At 48.5% G+C, this 21698-nt stretch overlaps 1 protein-coding gene across 5 annotated transcripts in view; it reads left to right on the forward strand.

Annotated features, from left to right (window-relative positions):
• Window positions 1-5932: 5932 nt before the first annotated feature.
• PLPPR2 (phospholipid phosphatase related 2) overlaps window positions 5933-21698 on the forward strand; it is a 43346-nt gene continuing 27580 nt past the window's right edge. For 2 of the 5 annotated variants that reach the window (XM_053370938.1, XM_053370939.1), the window contains exons 1-3: window positions 5938-6578; window positions 14978-15083; window positions 18011-18199. In XM_053370938.1, coding sequence (XP_053226913.1) covers window positions 15018-15083; window positions 18011-18199 — 255 coding nt within the window. In that variant the 5' untranslated portion in view covers window positions 5938-6578; window positions 14978-15017. Of the gene's footprint in view, window positions 6579-14977; window positions 15084-17980; window positions 18200-21698 lie in introns of those variants that run through there. The other 3 variants (XM_053370942.1, XM_053370941.1, XM_053370940.1) reach the window with 3 other exon arrangements.

Genomic DNA, 21698 nt, shown 5'->3' on the forward strand with positions numbered 1-21698 from the left:
GAGAGGTTTGATCTTCTTGCAGTCCATGGGACTCTCAAGAGTCTCCTCCAGCACCATAGTTCAAAAGCATCAATTCTTTGGCGATCAGCCTTCTTTATGGTCCAGCTCTCACTTCCATACATCACTACTGGGAAAACCATAGCTTTCCTAGCTCCTTGCTATTGGGCAACTGGGGATCACCTGGTCAGCTACATTCCTGCTCCCCCCCCCATAGTCAGTACCTGAACCCTGCCTCTTAGTTCCCACTCATGCCTTTTCCATCCACTAGACACCACTTCCCTTGTTTAAAGTGTGGCGCCTTCTGTCAAGAGCTCGGGTGTAACCTTCGATGCCTCCCTTCCCAAGGAGGTGCAGGTTGCAGCCGCAACAAAGGTAGCATTTTCCCATCTCCGCCGTATTAAGCAGTTGGTCCCTTACCTTTCTCGCCCTGATCTGACCACAGTGATACACGCGACGGTCACCTCCAGCGGGTGCAGAATGCCACGGCGAGGCTCTTTACGGGGTCCTTGCCGCAGGATCACATTCATTCAGTGCTTTACCAACTGCACTGGCTCCCGGTGGAGTACAGGGTCAGGTTTAAGGTGCTGGTTTTGACCTTTAAAGCCCTATGCAGCCTAGGACCCACGTACCTATGGGACCGCCTCTCCTGGTATGTCCCAAGGAGTACCTTCAGCTATGGGTCAAATAAAAACACCTTGGAGATCCCAGGCCACAGGGAGGTTAACCGGCCTCAACCAGAGCCAGGGATTTTTCGGCCGTGGCCCCGATCTGGGTGGAACGCTCTGTCACAAGAGACTAGGGCCCTGCGGGACTTGACATCTTTCCACAGGGCCTGCAAGACAGAGCTATTCCACCAGGCCTTTGGGCTAAGGCACAGTCTGACCCCCTCTCTCCTTCTGTAATCTTCATAGAACTCTAGCCCAATGGTTGCCATTAATTTGATTCTGAATTGATTTTAAGGTCCACAAATGACAACATTTTGGAGGTCCCACGTCGCAAGGTGGTTAGATTGGTCTCAACTAGGGCCAGGGCCTTTTCAGTACTGGCCCTGACTTGGTGGAACACTCACAAGAGACTAGGGCCCTGTGGGACTTGACATCTTTCCGCAGGGCCTGCAAGATAGAGCTGTTCCGCCTGGCCTTTAGTTAGTCTGACCCTTATGTTTCCCTCCCCTTATGGTTTTGATCTATGGGCTACTTTTAAAATGAGGCTGCATTTTAAATTGCATTTTAACGTGTATTTTAAATTGGTTCCCCACCATTATGTTTTTACTGTAATTTTACTGGTGTTAGCTGCCCTGAGCCCGGCTCTGGCTGGGGAGGGAAGGGTATAAATAAAATTTATTATTATTATTATTATTATGGCTTAACGGTCCAGCATTGGAGCCGAGGCTACAGCAAGAGAAGAAGGCTATTCGCTAGTCAAGTTATCTTGTTTTCCTTAAGTGCCTTTGCATTGAAAATGAGCTTGAACCAGCTTACTATTTTTAGCTTTCTGTGGTGGTCTGAACAGCAGAAAGGCAGGATCTGAGTTAAGGAACTGCCTTTCAATGCACCAAGGCGTCCTTGCGTGGGTTGCTCCTCTTGTTTACTCCGGGAAATAGGACTATGCAAATTGGCTGAGGAACATAGGAAGCTTCCTGATACTGAGTCACACCAGTGGCTCATTTAGTTCAGTATTGTTTGCACTGACAGGCAGCAGCTCTCGGGGGGGGGGGGTCAGGCAGGAGTCTCTCCTAGCCCTACGTGGAGATAACCCTCCTCTAGAGGTGCATAAGGTAGCAACACAAGAACAGGGCCTTCTCTGCAGTGGCTCCCCATCTGTGGCATGCGTTCCCCAGGGAAGTTCGCCTGGCACCTTCATTACACACCTTTAGGTGCCAGGCAAATACGTTCCTTTTTAACCAGGCCTTTGGTTGATCTTATTGACATGCAACACCCTTTTAGAATGTGGCTCTTTTTGGGGTGTGGGTGTGTGCATTATTGGGTTGTTGTTTTTATTCTGATTATATATGTTGTGATCTTTTCTGTGAACCGCCCTGAGTCCTCCGGGTATAGGGCAGTAAGGGAAAGGGACCCTTGACCATTAGGTCCAGTCGTGGCCGACTCTGGGGTTGCAGCACTCATCTCACTTTATTGGCCGAGGGAGCCGGCGTACAGCTTCCAGGTCATGTGGCCATCACGACTAAGCCACTTCTGGCGAACCAGAGCAGTGCACGGAAACGCCGTTTACCTTCCCTCCAGAGCGGTACCTATTTATCTACTTGCACTTTGACGTGCTTTCGAACTGCTAGGTTGGCAGGAGCAGGGACCGAGCAACGGGAGCTCACCCCGTCGCAGAGATTTGAACCGCCGACCTTCTGACCGGCAAGTCCTAGGCTCTGTGGTTTAACCCACAGCGCCACCCGCGTCCCTATAGGGCAGTATATAGACTCAAAGAAGAAGAAGAAGAAGAAGAAGAAGAAGAAGAAGAAGAAGAAGAAGAAGGATGGAACCTGGTACTTCTGCACTCAAAGCAAATGCTTTCCTTAACAACATAAGCAGAGCATTCTGGAATCAGGCCAGTGGCCCATCTAGTGCAGACAATCCTTGTTTTGTGTGGGGGTTATGTTCCAGACCCCCATGTGGCATAGCACGCACAAGTGCACCCTGCCCTTTTTTTGTGTGACGTCTTTATGACATTTGGGGGCTACTTCCAGGTTAGGTGCTCTGTGTGTGTGTTTGCATGATTGTGCATCATTCAGGCACGTCTAAATCAGTTGTTGCCTGTACAGTGGTACCTCTGGTTAAGAACTTAATTCGTTCCGGAGGTCTGTTCTTAACCTGAAACTGTTCTTAACCTGAGGTACCACTTTAGCTAATGGGGCCTCCCGCTGCCGCCGCACGATTTCTGTTCTCATCCTGAAGCAAAGTTTAACCCGAGGTACTATTTCTGTGTTAGCGGAGTCTGTAACCTGAAGCGTCTATAACCTGAAGTGTCTGCAACCTGAGGTACCACTGTACAACAACTAGTGGCCAACTAGAAGCCTGTGGGAAACTCTGCTGGGTTCTTTTGAAGGTGTTGCTGCTTTTTTCATTCCATTCTATTTTCAGATTTCCCAGAAGGGTATTCTAAACGGGCCATTTTGCTTTCCCCCTTGGACTTAGCAGTGTCAAAAGCTTTTCCTGTCTCCAGCCTGCAGTCAATCGGCTCTGCTTTGCTGCGATACTTGGGAATGCTCATTGGGGCAAACTTTGCAATCCCCCAAGTTCTCTCCAGGCCTTCTGAGTACCCCATAATATGCTATCCATCATAGGGGAATCCACATCCCAAACCACTGATGAGCTGTAGGGTGGAATCTACCTTCCCCAAATATCCTTGGAACATATTTTTTTAACCTTTACGTCATTATTTCTGCTTCAAAGAGGGATTTTCTGCTCTACTTAAAGCGTGGTCTGATTCTTCTTCCCTTTGGTTATTTTTTCACACTTTTGTCCTCTCAGCCTCTCTTGATTGTGCTTAAAATTTAGCAGCCTTGGGATCTATTCTGATGTTGAGTACAGTGGTACCTCGGGTTAAGAACTTAATTCGTTCTGGAGGCCTGTTCTTAACCTGAAACTGTTCTTAACCTGAAGCACCACTTTAGCTAATGGGGCCTCCTGCTGCCGCCGTGCCGCCAGAGCCCGATTTTTGTTCTTATCCTGAAGCAAAGTTCTTAACCTGAAGCACTATTTCTGGGTTAGCGGAGTGTGTAACCTGAAGCGTATGTAATCCGAGGTACCACTGTATCTCTCTTGATGGCTTCTGCCCCTGGACCCCACCCTACAAAGGATTTTCCCCTCACCTTTTTGAGTCACGATGAGTCAGGTTGTTTCTAAGAAGCTGGATTACAAAAAGATTTCTGCTATTATCCTTATCTTGCCTTTCCACTTCATATGAGCTCATCCACACTTTTTGCTTGACCCACATTTTGATCGCATCGTGTACCAATTAATTCCCCCCGGGCCTGAGAGCTTTTCTCATTGTTCTGCAGCTGTGTTTTTGTCAAAGTCCCCTCTCACCCACTGAACCAAAACTCCGTTGAAGTAAAACCTCACTTTGGATGCTCTGCTCATCTGACAAGGTCCGATTCAGCGGGTAGGATCGGATTTTGGCAAGGCACAGCCGCCGAGCCATGAGAAAAGCTTGCGCACAGATGGCGTCTTCCTTGCAGAGGAGTAGTTTTTTTTTGGGGGGGGGAAACAAATTAAGTAATGCACATCAGGTAAAGACTCCCCCTCCCACCTCTCTGCTGTGTAGAGCAACCTAAAAATGTGACTTGAAATGCAGCAAAGGGGCTACTAATGTGTCAGAGGTGGTGACTGGTCAACATGCATTGGAGCCACACACCAACCTGCCTCCCATTTCAAAACCCTGCTGGTGACGTCAATCAGGGATCTGTCCTGGATGTGTGTGTGTGTGTGTGTCAATGTGCAGCACAACCAGGCAGGTTCCCCCAGTGGTAGTAGGGATGCCAAGGGGCCCTTCTATCTAGCTATCTGTCTGTCTGTCTGTCTGTCTGTCTGTCTGTCTATCTATCTATCTATCTATCTATCTATCTATCTATCTATCTACACACACTTTAATTTTTAAAAGTACAGTCATACCTTGGGTTACAGCCGCTTCAGGTTGCATTTTTTCGGGTTATGGACCGCAGAAACCCGGATGTGCAGGAACGGGTTACTTCCGGATTCCGGCGGTTGCGCATGCGCAGAAGCGCCAAATCGCAACCCGTGCGTGCGCAGACATGCAGACACGGGTTGCGAATGCTGCAGGTTGCGAACGTGCATCCCACACGCATCACGTTCGCAACCCGAGCGTCCACTGTATATACATACAACAAAAAGCAATTCCAAATCCAAATGTTGAGATTGCTCTGAATCCCCTGACTTCCCCCCTCCCTTCCATGGGTCCTCACAGTATTTTTTTACAACTGCATATCAGTACTTATCCAAATTTTTAATCCTTCTAAATTATCCATACTTTCCATTACTTTATAAGCGCCGTTAAAATCCTGCTAACGTTTTAACCTGTTTACAGTGGTCTTGTAAATACATTATAAACTTTTCCCATTCTTTCTTAAAGTTCTTGTCTTCTTGATTTCTGAGCTTCCAGTTAATTGTGCCATTTTGGCATAGTCCATCAACTTGGTTTGCCATTCTTCTCTGGTCAGAGTAGTTATTTTCTTCCACCAATGGGCCTTTCTGATCCCCAAGGAAACAGTGCTGATCCCTCTGGCAACCTCTCCATAACTGGGTTCCTCAAATACTTTCCCAGATCGGAGTCAAGAGAATTGGATCCCTAACCATGTTCCCTAAGACAGAGTCCAGCTGGCCCCATCCTTGGGAATGCTGTATTCAGAGGGTGATTCCTGCTTCTGAGGCATGATTTTTTTTTTTTTTTTTGCTAAAGCTCTAAAATGAGGTAAAGGTAAAGGGACCCCTGACCATTAGGTCCAGTCGTAGCCAACTCTGGGGTTGCGGTGCTCATCTCGCTTTACTGGCCAAGGGAGCTGACAAGGGAGCAGGCAGTTTTTCTGGGTCATGTGGCCAGCATGACTAAGCCGTTCTGGCGAACCAGAGCAGCGCACGGAAACGCCATTTACCTTCCCGCCAGAGCTGTACCTATTTATCTACTTGCACTTTGACGTGCTTTCGAACTGTTAGTTGGCAGGAGCAGGGACCTAATAACGTGAGCTCACCCCGTCATGGGGATTTGAACCACCAACCTTCTGATCAGCTAGCCCTATTAAAAATATTTCACCCTTGTTGTCGAGAGTTCAAAAGATGAAGGTGCTTTTCATACCAACTTAATTCGCAGTGCCTGGCTGAATTACGCTTTTCACTCTGGAGTAATTAAACCTTGGAGTTTCCTGTTCAGTTTGAAACAAATGTCCTAGCTTGACAACCTGAGGATTCAGCACTTGCTCTTGGTACACGCCTGGTAAGTAAGCCAGGCTCGGTCAGCTGGTGCCTTAACTTTCCTGTCTGTAAAATAGGAAGAAATTCCCAAGCAGGGCTCGACCATTTAGGACAAGAGAAGAGGGCAACCCGTAGCTATTGGGAGTTACTTTTCAACAGCAGAGTGAAAGAGGCCAACACAATTGCAAGTACAGGCTGGTCGCAGACACGGGGAATCGAATGGATTTCAGCGAAGCCGTCTAGGTTGCGCCTCTTGCCCTTCTGACCCAGAGCGGACACAGGCAGCATTTCAATGAATTCTCCCCCTTGAAATATCCTCTCTCCTCTCCCCTCTCTCCTCCCTGTGTGTGTGTGTGCGCGCGTGCATGCATGTGTATATGTGTGTCGCTCCCCCCTCTCTCTCCTCTCCTCTCCCTGGAAGGGCTCCAGCTGCTAACACGAAACAACGTTTTAATCCAGCGGTCCAGCTTCTAATTGGGATATTGGCATGATCAGCATGGATTCCCCGCTGCATCCTGCAGACTGTTGAAATTGCTTAGGAGAGGAGGAAGAGAGCGAGGAGGAGAAGAGATTGGATGTGGGCCGAGGAAGCCATGGCTGCTGCCTAAAAAATACACAACACTCACTGACATACAGAAGGTGAGAGATGCAGTGGCTGGGCTGTGGGGCTGATGTGATGGCGGGGGGGCAGAGTCTCACTTCATCCTGTGTCAAATGGGCTCTCCGTTTTCGAAGCATCAATTGCCTCTTTCTGTTTCCTTCTCCCCTCTCCCCCCACCCCAACCCCCCAGTTATCCATACAGTTATCCATATATATATATGTCTGCATTTCTGTTTTAAAGGCCACGTTGCTAAGTTACACATTCTGATGGTGGTGCAGAGATATGTGTGTGTGTGTTTGTTGGTGTGTCTGTCACTGTGTGTGTATACACGCACAGACACGGGTGCAGATTTGCTGGCGCTCGCTCTTTGCAGCCCAGCAGTAGGCAGAATCAGGAAGACGGAGCGGCAGACTTCACGTCTTAATCTTGGCTCATGGGCTGGCGAGTTGCTGTCGGCAATGGGATGCTGGACTGAGGAGGAGGGGGGCAGACAGCGGACCATCTTTGCAGCTGGGTTCTCATGACCCCGGCCCTACCGCTAGCAAAGTTGGGACAGGTGGCACTGAGCTGGCATCTCTTGGGAGCGACGTGGTTCTGCTGCTCTGGGGGTGGGTCATCTCCAGTTCTTTTAGGTGGGGCGTTGGTGGTGCGGTGGTCGTGCAAAAAGAAAGGAAGGAGGGCAGCTGAAGCCAGAACCTTTGCTTCATAATGGGAGAGACCTAGAGAAAGAGCTTGTGTCCCATGTGCATTTATCATGATTGACAGTTGGGATTGATTGAAGCCCGTAATAGAACACTTGAGGGTGTTCTCATGTACATCTCTGAGTCTTACTATTTAGAATAGGGGCGATCCTCTACTGCAAATCTCCCTGAACCAAATCCTGCACTATAAAGAAACCTGATTCTTTGCTCAGAATGAGGTCTGCTAATCACTAGGTAAAGGTAAAGGGACCCCTGACCATTAGGTCCAGTCATGACCGACTGGGGTTGCGGCGCTCATCTTGCTTTATTGGCCGAGGGAGCCGGTCACGTGGCCAGCATGACTAAGCCGCTTCTGGAGAACCAGAGCAGCGCACGGAAACACCATTTACCTTCTCACTGGAGCGGTACCTATTTATCTACTTGCACTTTGAGGTGCTTTCGAACTGCTAGGTTGGCAGGAGCTGGGACCGAGGAATGGGAGCTCACCCCGTTGCGGGGATTCGAACCGCCAACCTTCGGATCAGCAAGTCCTAGGCTCTGTGGTTTAACCCACAGCGCCACCCGTGTCCCTTGCTAATCACTGCAGTATACTAAAAAAACACTTGCCTCGTCTAGAGTTGTGCCTCCTTTATCCTGAACAGGGCGTTTTGAGTTTTCAGATTCTGTTGCCGGAGAGAAACATGGAGGCGGAGGCCAGGAAGTAAGAGGGGAGCAATAGAGGAACAGGGAGAGGGAAGCAGGGAGGCAATTGCAGGGCCCAGCCGGGTGGGAACACGGGGACAATTGGACCCAGCTCCCAAGTCCTAGAAACCAGCCTAATCTATATACCGCTTACCTCTTGCTGTATGCTAAAACACAGAGACCAAAATAAACTGCTGAAAATTAACATTTGTTGAAATAAAACCATGTTAAGTCCTCTAGAAATTGATCAAAAACATAACAATTCTACTCATGGTTTGCTCCTCCCTTTCCCCTCAAATGTGAGATCGAGGGGTTTATTGTTTTAATCGATCTTCTGGCATGAGCTGATCAGTGGTTCTATAACGTTATAGTGAGGCAGAAACTTTCATTAAACCATTAAAATAAAAATCCAGGCCCTGAAGGAAAGGTGCAGCTTCATCATCAGCCTGGTTATGAGGGCTGCTGAGTTCTTGCTCCCTGGTAAGCATGCATAGGATGCCAGCCTAAAGGACATGGAAGTTGCAGCTGCCAATTGACTTGGCCCATCTGTGTGTACAGTGGTACCTCTGGATGTGAACGGGATCCATTCTGGATCCATTCTGGAGCCCCGTTCGCATCCTGAGTAGAGTGCAACCTGCGTCTGCACATGCGCAGGTCGCGATTCGCCACTTCTGCACATGCATGTGACGTCATTTTGAGTGTCTGCGCATGCGCGAGCGGCGAAACCCAGGAGCAACGTGTTCCATTACTTCCAGGTCGCTGTGGAGTGCAACCTGAAAACACTCAACCTGAAGTGACTTTAACTCGAGGTATGACTGTATAGTACAGTGTGTGGGTGTGGGTGTACATAAAAACACACACACACACACACACACACTTGGGAGCACCGGCCCTACCTTTAAGTAAAGTGAGGTTACCTCAGGCAGTGCATGCTAGGAGATACAGGTGCTACCAGAACTGTTTGGGCCTGCGCCCTGTATCTTAAAAAAAGGTAAAAAAGAAAAAAGGTAAAGGACCCCTGGATGGTTAAGTCCAGTCAAAGGCAACTATGCGGTTGTGGCGCTCATCTCGCTTTCAGGCCAAGGGAGCCGGCGTTTGTCCACAGACAGCTTTCCGGGTCATGCCGCCAGCATGACTAAACCGCTTCTGGTGCAACAGGACACCGTGACGGAAACCAGAGCGCACGGAAACGCCATTTACCTTCCCACTGCAGCAGTATCTATTTATCTACTTGCACTGGCATGCTTTCAAGCTGCTAGGTTGGCAGGAGCTGGGACAGATCAACGGGAGCTCACTCTGTCGCGGGGATTCAAACCGCTGACCTTGATCAGCAAGCCCAAGAGGCTCAGTGGTTTAGACCACAGCGCCACCTCCGTCCCTTTTGCCCTATACCTAGTTTGCTGCCCTCAGGTCAACTACCAGTCCAGTCCACTTCTGACAGGAACACCATACATTGCTACCTCCGGTTGCGAACAGGATCCATTCCAGAGGTCCGGCCGCATCCCAAGGAATTCACAACTAGAGGACCTCTGCTGCGCATGTGCACGGCACATAGAGCACTTCTGTGCACCTGCATGTGGTGAAACCCGGAAAAATACTTCCGGGTTTGCTTCGTTCGCATCCCAAAGATTACTTATCCAGAGGTTCTAGGTAAGCAAAGGTACGACTGTAATGTCCTTCAGGCAGCAAAACGTCTTGGGATGGCTCTGCATATAAGTTTGCGCAGATGCCCACACACCCCAGTTCGCTATGCTTATGTACTACATTGAACTACAGTTTTTCTCCCCAGATACTATTGACACAAATTCAAATGCAATGTAGCAACTATGAGAGCTAGGAAGGAGCTCCCTTTGAACCGGAAACTTGGATTTCTTTATGAGGCGTTCAAATTCTCTGTCAGATGCAGTTTTGTGCACCTCTGTTGACAGATGTGTCCATTTTCCTGTGGGAACAGGAAAATGGGCAGGCTGGATTCCTGGGGTGGATTTCTGAGCCTGCTGAACACAAACTCTATTCCCTTGATCCCTTCAACACATTAGAACCATCCCACTAGGTTCATCTACTTGAAGAACTTGACCCCTTCTTCAGCCTCTCAGAAGACTCAAATACAGGCTATGTGATGAAGTAGCAAAGTGACTTTTCATTTTTTATATGTCAAGATGTACAGAGTGACTCTGTGCATGTCTGACTCACATAAAATCTCACTATTCAATAGTACCTACTCGCAGGAAAGTGTGGATTGCATTCTTAGGTGTGTTAAATATCGCAGAATATAATTTTGGGTGGTGCAAGTGGGGTTGGTGAAGAAGTTCTACTCAGGACCCATTTAAAGCCAAATTTGTCAAATTTGCACTTTGTGAACCAGAATGCAGGTATCCTTTGAAATTCGCACATAGCCGAATATTACTATGCAGTTCGGCAACAAGACAGTATTTACAAAAATGAATATATTCGGGGAAAGCGTGCATAAACATGAAAATAGCGCACAAAAATGCATTACATATGCGGAAATTGCTTGCCGAAATGTGTTACAGTAGTCAAAATTACATATTTATTAGAAATTCATCAAATGTTGATGAATTTTAATGAGGATTCTTTTTTAAAAAAACACACAAATTGTTTGCAAAATTTGGAGAACGGAATTTAAGACTGGAGAAAGGAGGAGAAGTGAAACTGACATATATTTAGGTGTGAGTAATACAAACTGAGAGAGGTTTGAAAAAAGAAAAGGCTAGTTTTCATCCTGCTGTTTTTAACCATTCTGTCCTGTTTTCTTGTCTTAACACTGATTTCATTTTATCCTCCCTCTTTTTAACAAACCACCCTGGTATCATTTATTCATTTTTAAAACGAAAGATGCTATTGTTTTAATTTTATTCATTTAGGTGCCATAGCCCTCTTTCAACTAGATGCTGGAACATCCTTTCCATTACAGAGTATGTGAAACCATCAATTTAACAGCCAGTGTAGCATAGTACAGTATAGTGGTTAGAGCATCAGATGAGGACTTAGGAGACCATGGTTCAAATACCCACCCAACCATGCAGCACCCTGGGCCAGTCACTATTTCTCAGAGTAATCCTACCTGGACTGGTTGTGGTGAGGATAAAATGGAAGCAGGGATTATGTAAGTAGCCTTGAGAAACTTGGAGGAAAGACACAATATACAGGCATCGCCGTCCCCCACCTATGCAGGGGTTGTGTTCTGGCCTCCATAACTGAAATCATGTAAAATGGGGAGCATTCACTAAAAAGCACCTGAACACCTGCTTTTTTCCTGCTCTCCAGCTCGCTCTCCAATCTAGACTAAAATATCTAGAGTTGAAGCTCTGGGGACCAGCTGGAGGCTGAAGAAGGCACAAGAAAGCAGTTGTTGCTGAACTTTCCTGCATGTCAGCTATTAGGTGGGGAGGCTGAGCTGCCTAAACAAAGCCCCGCTGTGCCTTGAGTCTATTTGGGGCTTCCTCTGCCCTCACGTGACGTCCTCTTTAGGCTCTGGGGAGGGTCTCCTCGTGAGCCACAAGGACTCTCAACCTCTCTCCCACCATTCCCGGGTTTGAATTAAATTGTTTATTTATTTCCCAGCACTGTTTGTAAACACTATGGTTACCAGATGTCCCCGTCTCCCAGGAACAGTCCCCGGATTTACAAATATGTCCCCAGACAAAATCCGTCCCCGGAATGTCCCCGGATTTCATTGAATGTCCCCGGATTTATATTTTAAGTGTTGTAGATTTCTTAGTAGGGAATGAATGTTGAGTGATTGGTTCAACAGCACAAGACACATCATATGGGGACTTCCTTTGAGGTGGGTGCCATGGCAGTGAGCAGCTCCTGAAGCCAGCCAGAGCCAACTGCACTACCAGGCTGGCTCCGGGCTGCTGAGACCGCCGCTGCCAAGAGGGAACCGGGGACGCCTGGCGCGTCAACTGGGGGAACTGCCGACCCCCCCCCATAACCCAAATCGAGCCAGGAGCAAGAGCCCCTGGCCACCTGGCCAACTGCCCAGCAGCGCTCCAGGGCCAGTAAAAACCCTGGAGCTGGTGTAGGGAGAAGGAGGAAAGGAGAAGGAGAAGGAGAAGGAAGAGAGAGAAAGAGGAAGGAGAAAAAAGAGGGGAGCCCCAACCTTGCTGCATTGCTGCCACCCCCACTGCTGAGGAAGAGAGGTAGGAGGAGGAGGAGGAGTTTGGATTTGATATCCCACTTTATCACTACCTGAAGGAGTCTCAAAGCGGCTAACAATCTCCTTTCCCTTCCTCCCCCACAACAAACACTCTGTGAGGTGAGTGGGGCTGAGAGACTTCAGAGAAGTGTGACCAGCCCAAGGTCACCCAGCAGCTGCATGCGGAGGAGCGGGGACGCGAGCCCGGTTCCCCAGATTACAAGTCCACCACTCTTAACCACTACACCACACTGGCTCTACACTCTACACACTGGCTCTACACTCACACTGGTAGGACAGCACCGGGAGGGCAAGGACACGTGGCTGAGCCCAGGCCCGACCCGAGCCTACTCCACGGCAGATAGCACTCCAAAAGATCAGGCTGGGGCCCAGAGGAAGGCTGCCTGATAGAAGAGACCCAGAAGAGAAGATATTACTTCTTAATTATTTTAAAAAATGATTTTTCCAAAAAAAAAGTGTCCCCGGATTCTTTGAAAACAATCTGGTAACCTTAGTAAACACAGTTGTGTGAGAGTCCATTGTGCATAAGTGGAGGGGAAGCCTGTAAATGAAAATGCAACTAAAATAATAAATGCCATCAAGGAGCAGGAAGGGTCAAGAGCTGGAGAGATTTAGCTTAGGGCTATACTGAAGAGCTCCACAATGAATTTCACCCTTATTCAAAAGAGAAGTTATTTCAAACTTACAAACAAAATGCCACCCTGGTCCTGTAGCTTAGGGATGATGAACTTGAGGCTCTCCAGGTGTTGCTGGACTCCAACTCCCATCAGCCCCGGTCAGCATGGCCAATGGTCAGGGATGATGGGAGTTAAAGTTCAGCTATATATACAAGGTCACAGCCAGTTCCTTCATCTATGATATGACTTCTGTGGAATGGGAAACGTCCAAATGTGATAAGGTAAGGGGAAATCCCCATATGAACCACGAACAATAACTTGTGGGGCTACAGAGAACTCCATGGTGGGAGCTGGCTGGAGCAGCAAACTCTTTATCATCTGCTGATAGGATCACACGAAAAAGCATTTGGGCACAAGTTGCAGTGAGTCAAGGATTAAACACTTTGCATGCGCACGTGCTATACCATCGCCGCTCCCAGTAGGAATTCGAAACACCTGGTTTGAAGCCTGATCTCCAGACTTTCAGGTCAGATTTATTTTTAGCAGTTAAGGAAAGCTTTCCAAGGGCTCAGCTTGTGAAACCAAAGCAAAGCACGGAAACAGCTTTGACTCCTCCGCAGAGTAGCTGAAATAAGCCTTGGGAAACCCAAGCTGCTAGACAAAATCTGAGCTTCCTTTGCAAAGCCTGAGTAGCTGAAACAATAACAACGTACTTAAATTGGTGCATGCTTATCCTTAAAGCAGGGCAACATGAAGTGGTGACTTTCAAGGGTTGAGATTATGACTATGCACTGGAGAAAAACGTGTGTGTGTGACCAAATCAGAATCTATTGTTATGGATGGGGGGGGGCAGATTCCCCTAGATGCCTGGGTGTCAGATCCTCTCCATAATTCCTGCATTTAGCAAAACTTAGAAATGAAGTTTGATTAAACTTTACTAAACATGGAAACCCCCTGGATTTAGTTAGGCTGAGAAGCCAAGCCAGCTCAGCAGAGCTAACAGGGTGGGCCTTTAAAGGTAAAGGGACCCCTGACCATTAGGTCCAGTCGTGGCCGACTCTGGGGTTGCGGAGCTCTTCTCGCTTTATTGGCTGAGGGAGCTGGCGTACAGTTTCCAGGTCATGTGGCCAGCATGACTAAGCTGCTTCTGGCGCAACAGAGCAGCACACGGAAACGCCGTTTACCTTCCCGCCGGAGCGGTACCTATTTATCTACTTGCACTTTGACGTGCTTTCGAACTGCTAGGTTGGCAGGAACAAGGACTGAGCAATGGGAGCTCACCCCGTAGCAGGGATTCAAACTGCCGACCTTCTGATCGGCAAGTCCTAGGCTCTGTGGTTTAACCCAGGGACAAAGGCCAGTGATGACTCACCAAGGAAACCATTAGAGGGCAAGACTGCTAGGTAAGGGGGCCTCCTTTGTGGGGTGCTAGTGGGCAGAGGCAACAGCTGAGTTTAGGGTTTCAACTTTGAATGACATAGGCTGGGGGCAGGTCTTTGGAGTCAGTCAGGAGCAAGAAGGAGAGGCAGAACTCCAAGTCAGCTGGGGATGACAGGTTGGAATGAAGAGACACAGAGGACAGCTTTCTGCTCTCTTGTGAATCCAATGTTGCCCTTATGGGGGAAGCCAGACCCTCAATTTTAAAAAAAGTTACAGGACCCCTGGGCAGTTAAGTCCAATCAAAGGTGACCATGGGGTTGCACCGCTCATCTCGCTTTCAGGCCGAGGGAGCCGGCGTTTGTCCACAGACAGCTTTCCAGGTCACGTGGCCAGCATGACTAAACCACTTCTAGTGCAATAGGACACCGTGACGGAAGCCAGAGCGCACGAAAAGGCCGTTTACCTCCCCTCCGCAGTGGTACCTATTTATCTACTTGCACTGGTGTGCTTTCAAACTGCTAGGTTGGCAGGAGCCGGGACAGAGCAACGGGTGCTCACCCCATCACAGGGATTTGAACCACCGACCTTCTGATCTGCAAGCCCAAGGGGCTCAGTGGTTTAGACCACAGCGCCACCCGTGTCCATCATAGGCTGCAAATGCTCTGCAATCCCTCCATCTAGATGCAGGTTGTGTAAATAAAACCATATATTGTAAAGGCACCACAGTCTTTACCTAATTTCTGTGCCTAATTTCTGAAAGAACCATGAATCCTGGGTAATCTCACACTTTTCAGAGATAGGAATCACGCGTAACAATATTCTTGCTTGTCTGGAAGCCACTTGACCAACTTGCTTTCGTATCTCCTTTCTGTAGTTTACATCTTTCCTTGAGGAGAGATCCAGGCCCTGTCGCCATGGCTGGTGATAAGCAGGAGCTTAAGAGAAGCATCTCCATCATCCCCTGCTTTGTGTTTGTAGAGGTAAGGATGCCACTGGATTTAGCCAAATGAACAAGTGACTGTTTCCCTGGTACTGAGAAAGGAGTAGCCGGCATGGGTTAGTTACGCCTCCAGGGTGCAGTTGCACAAGGACAACCCCAATGCTGTAGTTAAGGGGTGCTTCTTCTTCATTGGCGATCACTCGTAGCTGAGTAAGATTGTCTTCCATGAACACGGCTTTAACAGTGAGTCTGTAAGTGACTGTGGAGGCCAATTCTGGATCCACACATCCTTCCACAGTGGGGACGTAGGTTTCCGGGCAGGAGTTGATCGCAGTGAGGATTTGCCAAGCGTGCCTTCCTCTCAGCACGTTTCTCTCTTTCGTCCTGAGTTTGAGCGTCTTCAAAGCCCATGACACCTTTACCAAATTGTTCTCCAATTGGAACGCTCACAGGCCAGTGTTTCCCAACTGTCAGTGTTTATACTCCTTTTTTTTTTTAAGGTTTGCCTTGAGAGAGTCTTCAAACCTCTTTTGTTGACCACCAGCATTACGCTTTCCATTGTTAAGTTTTGAATAGAGTAGTTGCTTTGGAAGACAATAATCAGGCATCCACACAACATGAACAGTCCAACAAAGTTGATGTTGAAGAATCATTGTTCAGCAGTGTGCTTGAACATACTGTGTTTCGCATTAACTGTGCTTCCAAGTCCTTTGAAGCCGTTCAAAAGTATTTTATTCATGTCCAGCGCAGAGCATTTTGCCAGTCCTGGAGCAGCTTCTCAGTGTAATCTAAGCAATTTTGCTGCAGCAGCCTTTAGAATATCAACAGGGACTGTGATTGCACACAGTTGTTTCCTCAGTTTCTGGGTCCTGTTGCTTTGCTGGGGTGCAGAGACTGATGCTGCATCTGCTTCATGATGAATGGTTCAGGAAGTTGGGTATGTTTAGCCTGGAGAAGACCAAGGGGGGACGACAGCCACCTTCAAATATCTAAAGCAGGGGTCAGCAACCTTTTTCAGCCGTGGGCTGGTCCACTGTCCCTCAGATCTTGTGGGGGGCCAGACTATATTTTTTGGGGAAAAACATGAACGAATTCCTATGCCCCACAAATAACCCAGAGATGCTTTTTAAATGAAAGGACACATTCTATTCATGTAAAAACATGGTGATTCCCAGACAGTCCGTGGGCCGGATTGAGAAGGTGATTGGGCCACTCCGGCCCCCGGGCCTTAGGTTGCCTACCCCTGATCTAAAGGGCTATTCCATGGAAGATGGAGCAAGCTTGTTCTCTGCTGCCCCAGAGGTTGGGACCCAAACCAATGGATTCACATCACAAAAAAGGAGATTCTGACTAAACATCAGGAGGAATTTTCTGACGGTAAGAGCCATTCGACTGTGGAATAGACTCCCTTGGAAAGTGGTGAAGTCTCCTTCCTTGGGGGTTTTTAAGCAGGTGTTGGATGGCAATCTGTCTCAGATTCTTTAGCGGTGTTTCTTATATTGCAGAGGGTTGGCCTAGATAATCCTTGAGGTCCTTCCAAGTCAACAATTCTATGGTTCCTTGCTAATTTTTCAAGGGCCTCTCTTTCCACACCCACCCACCCCATGGAGCCAGGAGCAGCTCTGGGAGATATTGAGTATGGACGTCTGAAGAGGGGCATGCAGACATAGACTTCCCCACTCCAGACCTCCCCAAGCAACCTAGAGGAGCCCTGGGAGGGAGGCTGGCAAGGAGGTATACATCTCTGGGGCAGTATCAGCAGTGAGACACCGCTGCCCCTTCCTTGCATAGAGCTCCCTAGCATGCACCACACACATGGGGTGCAGTTTGAAAAGTTGCCTGGCCGTGGCAGGCAGGCAGGGATGGGAAATAAAACGGGCAGGTGTATGAGAGCTCTTGTGCTGGGCCCGGGAGTTAACCCGAGCAACGCGGTCCAGGTCCGGTTCCGAATCCAAGGATTCCGCGAGGAGTCACTCCAACAGGGCCAAGGCAAGTCACAAGGCTAGGTCACAGGCTAGGTCAGGCACAGGGTCTCAGGCAGGTTCTAGCAAGCAGCAATGTTGCTCCCACACCCTGGGGTGGGGCCCGACAGCCTTTTATCTCTGTCGGGGTAATGGCCAGTCCTGATCCCCCAGTGACTCACCTCCCTGTCTCGCCTGAAGGCAAGCACTCCTCCTGCGAGTACTCAGGGGTCCCCTGCTCTCAGACCTGAGTCTCTGCAGCTCGGAAGATGTCAGTGGGTTACTAGATCCAGAGACCGCCTCAGCCTCTCCTGACCCAACTGGTAGTGGAGCAGCTGTAAGTGATGGCCCAGCAGAGGGCAACGAGGTAATCCCCGCATCTGGAGCCAGGGCAGGCTCAGGCCCCTGACTCGGCCCAGCTGGTGTTTGTTGTAGGGGAACCTGTGCAGACTGGAATTCTTCAGGGTCAGGCCCCAGACCTGGTTCAGATGCCGCCTGAGGCAGAGGATCCGGTGCGGACTGAGACTCTTCCGGTTCTGAGTCTGAGCCCGAGTCCCAGGCCATCACAGCTCAGCCCTTCTGCTCCCAAGCCCCTGAAAATGCGGCCACCTACACGTGGTCTCAGACACCAGCCCTCTCCCTGCGATCATCTGCAGTAAATCGCCAGGATATGGAACGGAGCCCGGGGAGTTATTGGGTGCTCAGGAGGGGGGGGCAGGAGAAGGAGAAGGAGGGGTTGCATCAGAAGGAGGCAACTGTCTGCCTGACTTTGAGTCAGGCAGGCTCGGTGCCTCTCCCGCCAGCCGTGATGTGATGCACAGCTACAGCAGGCACCCAAGCGTGAAAAGGAGTACACGAGGAATCTTGCACGGAGGAGCAGGCAGAGGGCGGGGTGGGGGCTGCCAAGCTCCAGCTACTCCAGGGACCCGGCTCTCCTGGCTGCGTCCGTCTCCCATTCAGTCCTCAGCGCCGCTTCCCTGCCTGATGTGCCATGTTCTACTTCCAGCTGGTGATTATGGCGGGCACTGTGGTGCTGGCGTACCACTTTGAATACACGAACACTTTTCCGGTCCACCTCCAAGGCTTCTTCTGCTACGACAGTGCCTACGCAAAGCCCTACCCTGGCCCCGAAGACACAAGCCGAGCACCTCCCGTCCTCGTCTACTCTCTCGTCACTGCTGTGCCCACTGTAACGGTAAGAGCCCAGCAGGGCACGTGGTGGGTGGATGGGTGTGGAAGGGGTGACAACCCCCCTGCTGCTGTTGTGAGATTTGGGGCCACATGTTCCCTCTGGGGGTAAGATCACCAGGGAGCGTGGTTTCAGATATCAAAGTCAAGGGGCCTCAAGGAAGCAAAGGTGCCACTAGCTCTCTCTTTGCAAAGAACTTTGAAGCTCCTCCGGAAAAATGGTGTGGAATTGTTCAGTCATTTTCTTTTGTACTAGAATTCAATAACCATTCCGGCTTGTAGATCAACTGTGCCTAATGCACACATGCAGATATATGTGCTTGAGATGTAGGTGTGCTGTGACTACCCACCAAAGTCGGGCAGATTCATCCATTTCGGGCGCATGAATTTGACATGCGCTCATTCATGTCAGTACCGTTCCATTTCTGCATTAACCTGCAATTATGAATAAAGTCTTTACAAAAATGCATATTTAAATGTGAACTTAAATAGTATTTTGGAATGCATTTTCTGAGAAAACACACACACACACACAACCCTAAATTATGCATTTTGGTACATTTTATTAGCTGAACACTACACCACAAACTTTGGAGGCACACATTTCAAGCTTTGCGTTCGCCCAGAAGGTTCTTGTCAGGCCACTTTGTATAGGAATTTCTAATGTATGAATTCTTCAAGAACTGCCGCTACACGCAAAGAAAGTCTGAGCAAGACACTCACATGTAGGGATAGAGGAGAAATTAAATTTGGATTTCATTTAAAGCTGAATCCATGAAATCCACATTTTCTAGAACAATATGCAAACCAAAACACAGCTGTCCTTTGAAATTCACACGTCTCTGAATTTTGCAATTCAGTTCTCTAACCAACCAATGTTTACAAAAAACCTTTTATTAGGGGGAAGGGTGCATAAAAATGAAGATATTACTGAAAATAACATACAATAGCATTGTATGTTTGACACAAACGTGTGTCAAAACTACATGTAAAATATGTTAATTAGGAGAAATTAGCAGAACTATGGAAAAACGAAAAACCGAGAGAACCAGAACCGAAATGTCCTTCCATCTTTACTCTTGTGTATGTTGAGAATTTGCAGTGCTCTACCTCAAATTTATTAATCTAATCTATTGTTACATTTTAATCCCACCCTTCCTGTAAGGAGCTCAAGGAAGCAGGCGCAGATCTCCCTCCCTCTTCCCATGTACCCTCACACCATCTTGGTGAAGTGGGTGAGCGCGGGAGACAGGGATTGGCCTAAGAGCACTGAGCAGGTATTTGAACCCAGTTCTCCCTACACCCACAGTCAAACCCTTTTGCCAGTCCATCATACTGGATCTCATCTTAAGTGCATCATGAATTAATATGCAGGGGAAATTGCAGACCGATATGCAAACAGTTGGACTGAGCCAAGCTCTCCTGGGACTGTCTTCATTGCACACATTTAGAGTTAATATTACCCTCCTGTTCTGTTAAACATGCAAGCTGAATGTCTGATTCTATTCTCGCTGCCGCTATCCCAGTGCCCTCCTTTAATTCAGATGCCATCTCTTGTCAGTGTCTGGACAACGGTTCCCTTGGAGGAAGGACAGTGACCCACATTGCAAGAAGGTCGCTGGTTAATGATATCCTGACCAACCCAATCTTAAACCAGCTTTTTCAAAACAATCATCTTGCCATCATTTTATCTATTTTCAGACTTGTGTCTGTGGGATACCAAAAGTATAGACGCAACATTTAAATTCACAATACAATTTTTTGGGGTAACAACCTCCCAGTCACCTGTTAATTCAAAAATATAATGCCCTAACTTAAAAAGCTTGTCTAAAAAATGACAATTTTTTGTGGGAATGTTCAAAGATTCAGGAGAGGATATATTGTTTGATTATATCCTTTCCAACTTGTGTTAACAATTTAGCAGAGTAACATTCCCCTTTTTAAACTTACACAGCGGATGCATTTGCTCAGGCTCGCTAAAGCCTCTAAAATACATTTTCCTTTTGGTAATTCCCCATTTAGTCCCTCATAAATGATAGATGCGGGTGGCGCTGTGGGTAAAACCTCAGTGCCTAGGACTTGCTGATCGTATGGTCGGCAGTTCGAATCCCCGCGGCGGGGTGAGCTCCCGTCTTTCGGTCCCAGCTCCTGCCCACCTAGCAGTTCGAAAGCACCCCTAAGTGCAAGTAGATAAATAGGTACCGCTTTATAGCGGGAAGGTAAACGACATTTCCGTGTGCTGCGCTGGTGCTGGCTTGCCAGAGCAGCTTCGTCACGCTGGCCATGTGACCCGGAAGTGTCTCCGGACAGCGCTGGCTCCCGGCCTCTTAAGTGAGATGAGCGCACAACCCTAGAGTCGGACACGACTGGCCTGTACGGGCAGGGGTACCTTTACCTTTAAATGATAGACACAACGCAGTCTTCTATAAAAGTATACAAAGAGTTTACTCACATATTCTCTTCACAATTGGATCCCAGAAGGCAGACTTAAGTTAGAAAAGTAATATACACCTGGAAACTATCCCATAAGGAGACAGCTCCTTTGTCCTCTCTTGGCTGCAAGCCAAGAGAGCATCTTAGGCTAAGCAGATGTTGCTTCTTCGACAAATGTGATCAGAGAGAGAGAGAGATGGCTGACCAGTCCTGCTCTTTTGTTACCTGGGCAAGTGAGGTCATGCCCACCTCTAGTCACATGCAGAGGAAGTCTGTCCCAGACAGGAGAAACAGGAAGTTCCGACTGGCTGGTCCAGACATCCCCTTTTATGTCCACTCTAGGAACTTGAGAGTACTTGACTGCTCTTGAGTTTCACTTCCCACTGTTTTCAGCTGTGACATAAAACTATACAGTGTTGATGACATGATAACATCTGGAAGGAGCACATTCTGCAACCAGGATGCTGTTGCTGACAAATCCCTCTGATCAGTTACCCCCCCCCCAGATGTCACTTAATGCTGGAACGACTAACAGTGCTTCTCCAGTGGATCTCAAGTCATGGGCTGGTCCGGGGCAAGGCATTCCTACAGGTAGCAGAGTCTCAAACAAAAACCTTGAACTGGGCTTGGTGGCAAATGGAGATCCTTCAAGCCCTGCACCCAGGCAGATCTCTGGGGGATGCTGTCTGGTCAGGATGCTATAGAGCAGCCTTTCTCAACCTGTGGGTCCCCAGATGTTGTTGGACTACAACTCCCATCACCCCTAGCTAGCAAGGCCACAGCTCAGGGATGATGGGAGTTGTAGTCCAACAACATCTGAGGACCCACAGTCCAGCATCCTGTTTTCACAGTAGACAACCAAATGCCTACAGGATGCCCACAGTAAAAAGAAAAGGTAAAGGACCCCATGACGATTAAGACAGTCAAAGGCGACTATGGGATTGTGGCGCTCATCTCGCTTTCAGGCCAAGGGAGCCGGCGTTCGTCCACAGAAAGCTTTCCGGGTCATGTGGCCAGCATGACTAAACCGCTTCTGGTGCATGGAGGACCGTGACAAGTGCCAGAGCACATAG

The sequence above is a fragment of the Podarcis raffonei genome, chromosome 17 (assembly GCF_027172205.1).
Source record: "Podarcis raffonei isolate rPodRaf1 chromosome 17, rPodRaf1.pri, whole genome shotgun sequence".
Classification (NCBI taxonomy): domain Eukaryota; kingdom Metazoa; phylum Chordata; class Lepidosauria; order Squamata; family Lacertidae; genus Podarcis; species Podarcis raffonei.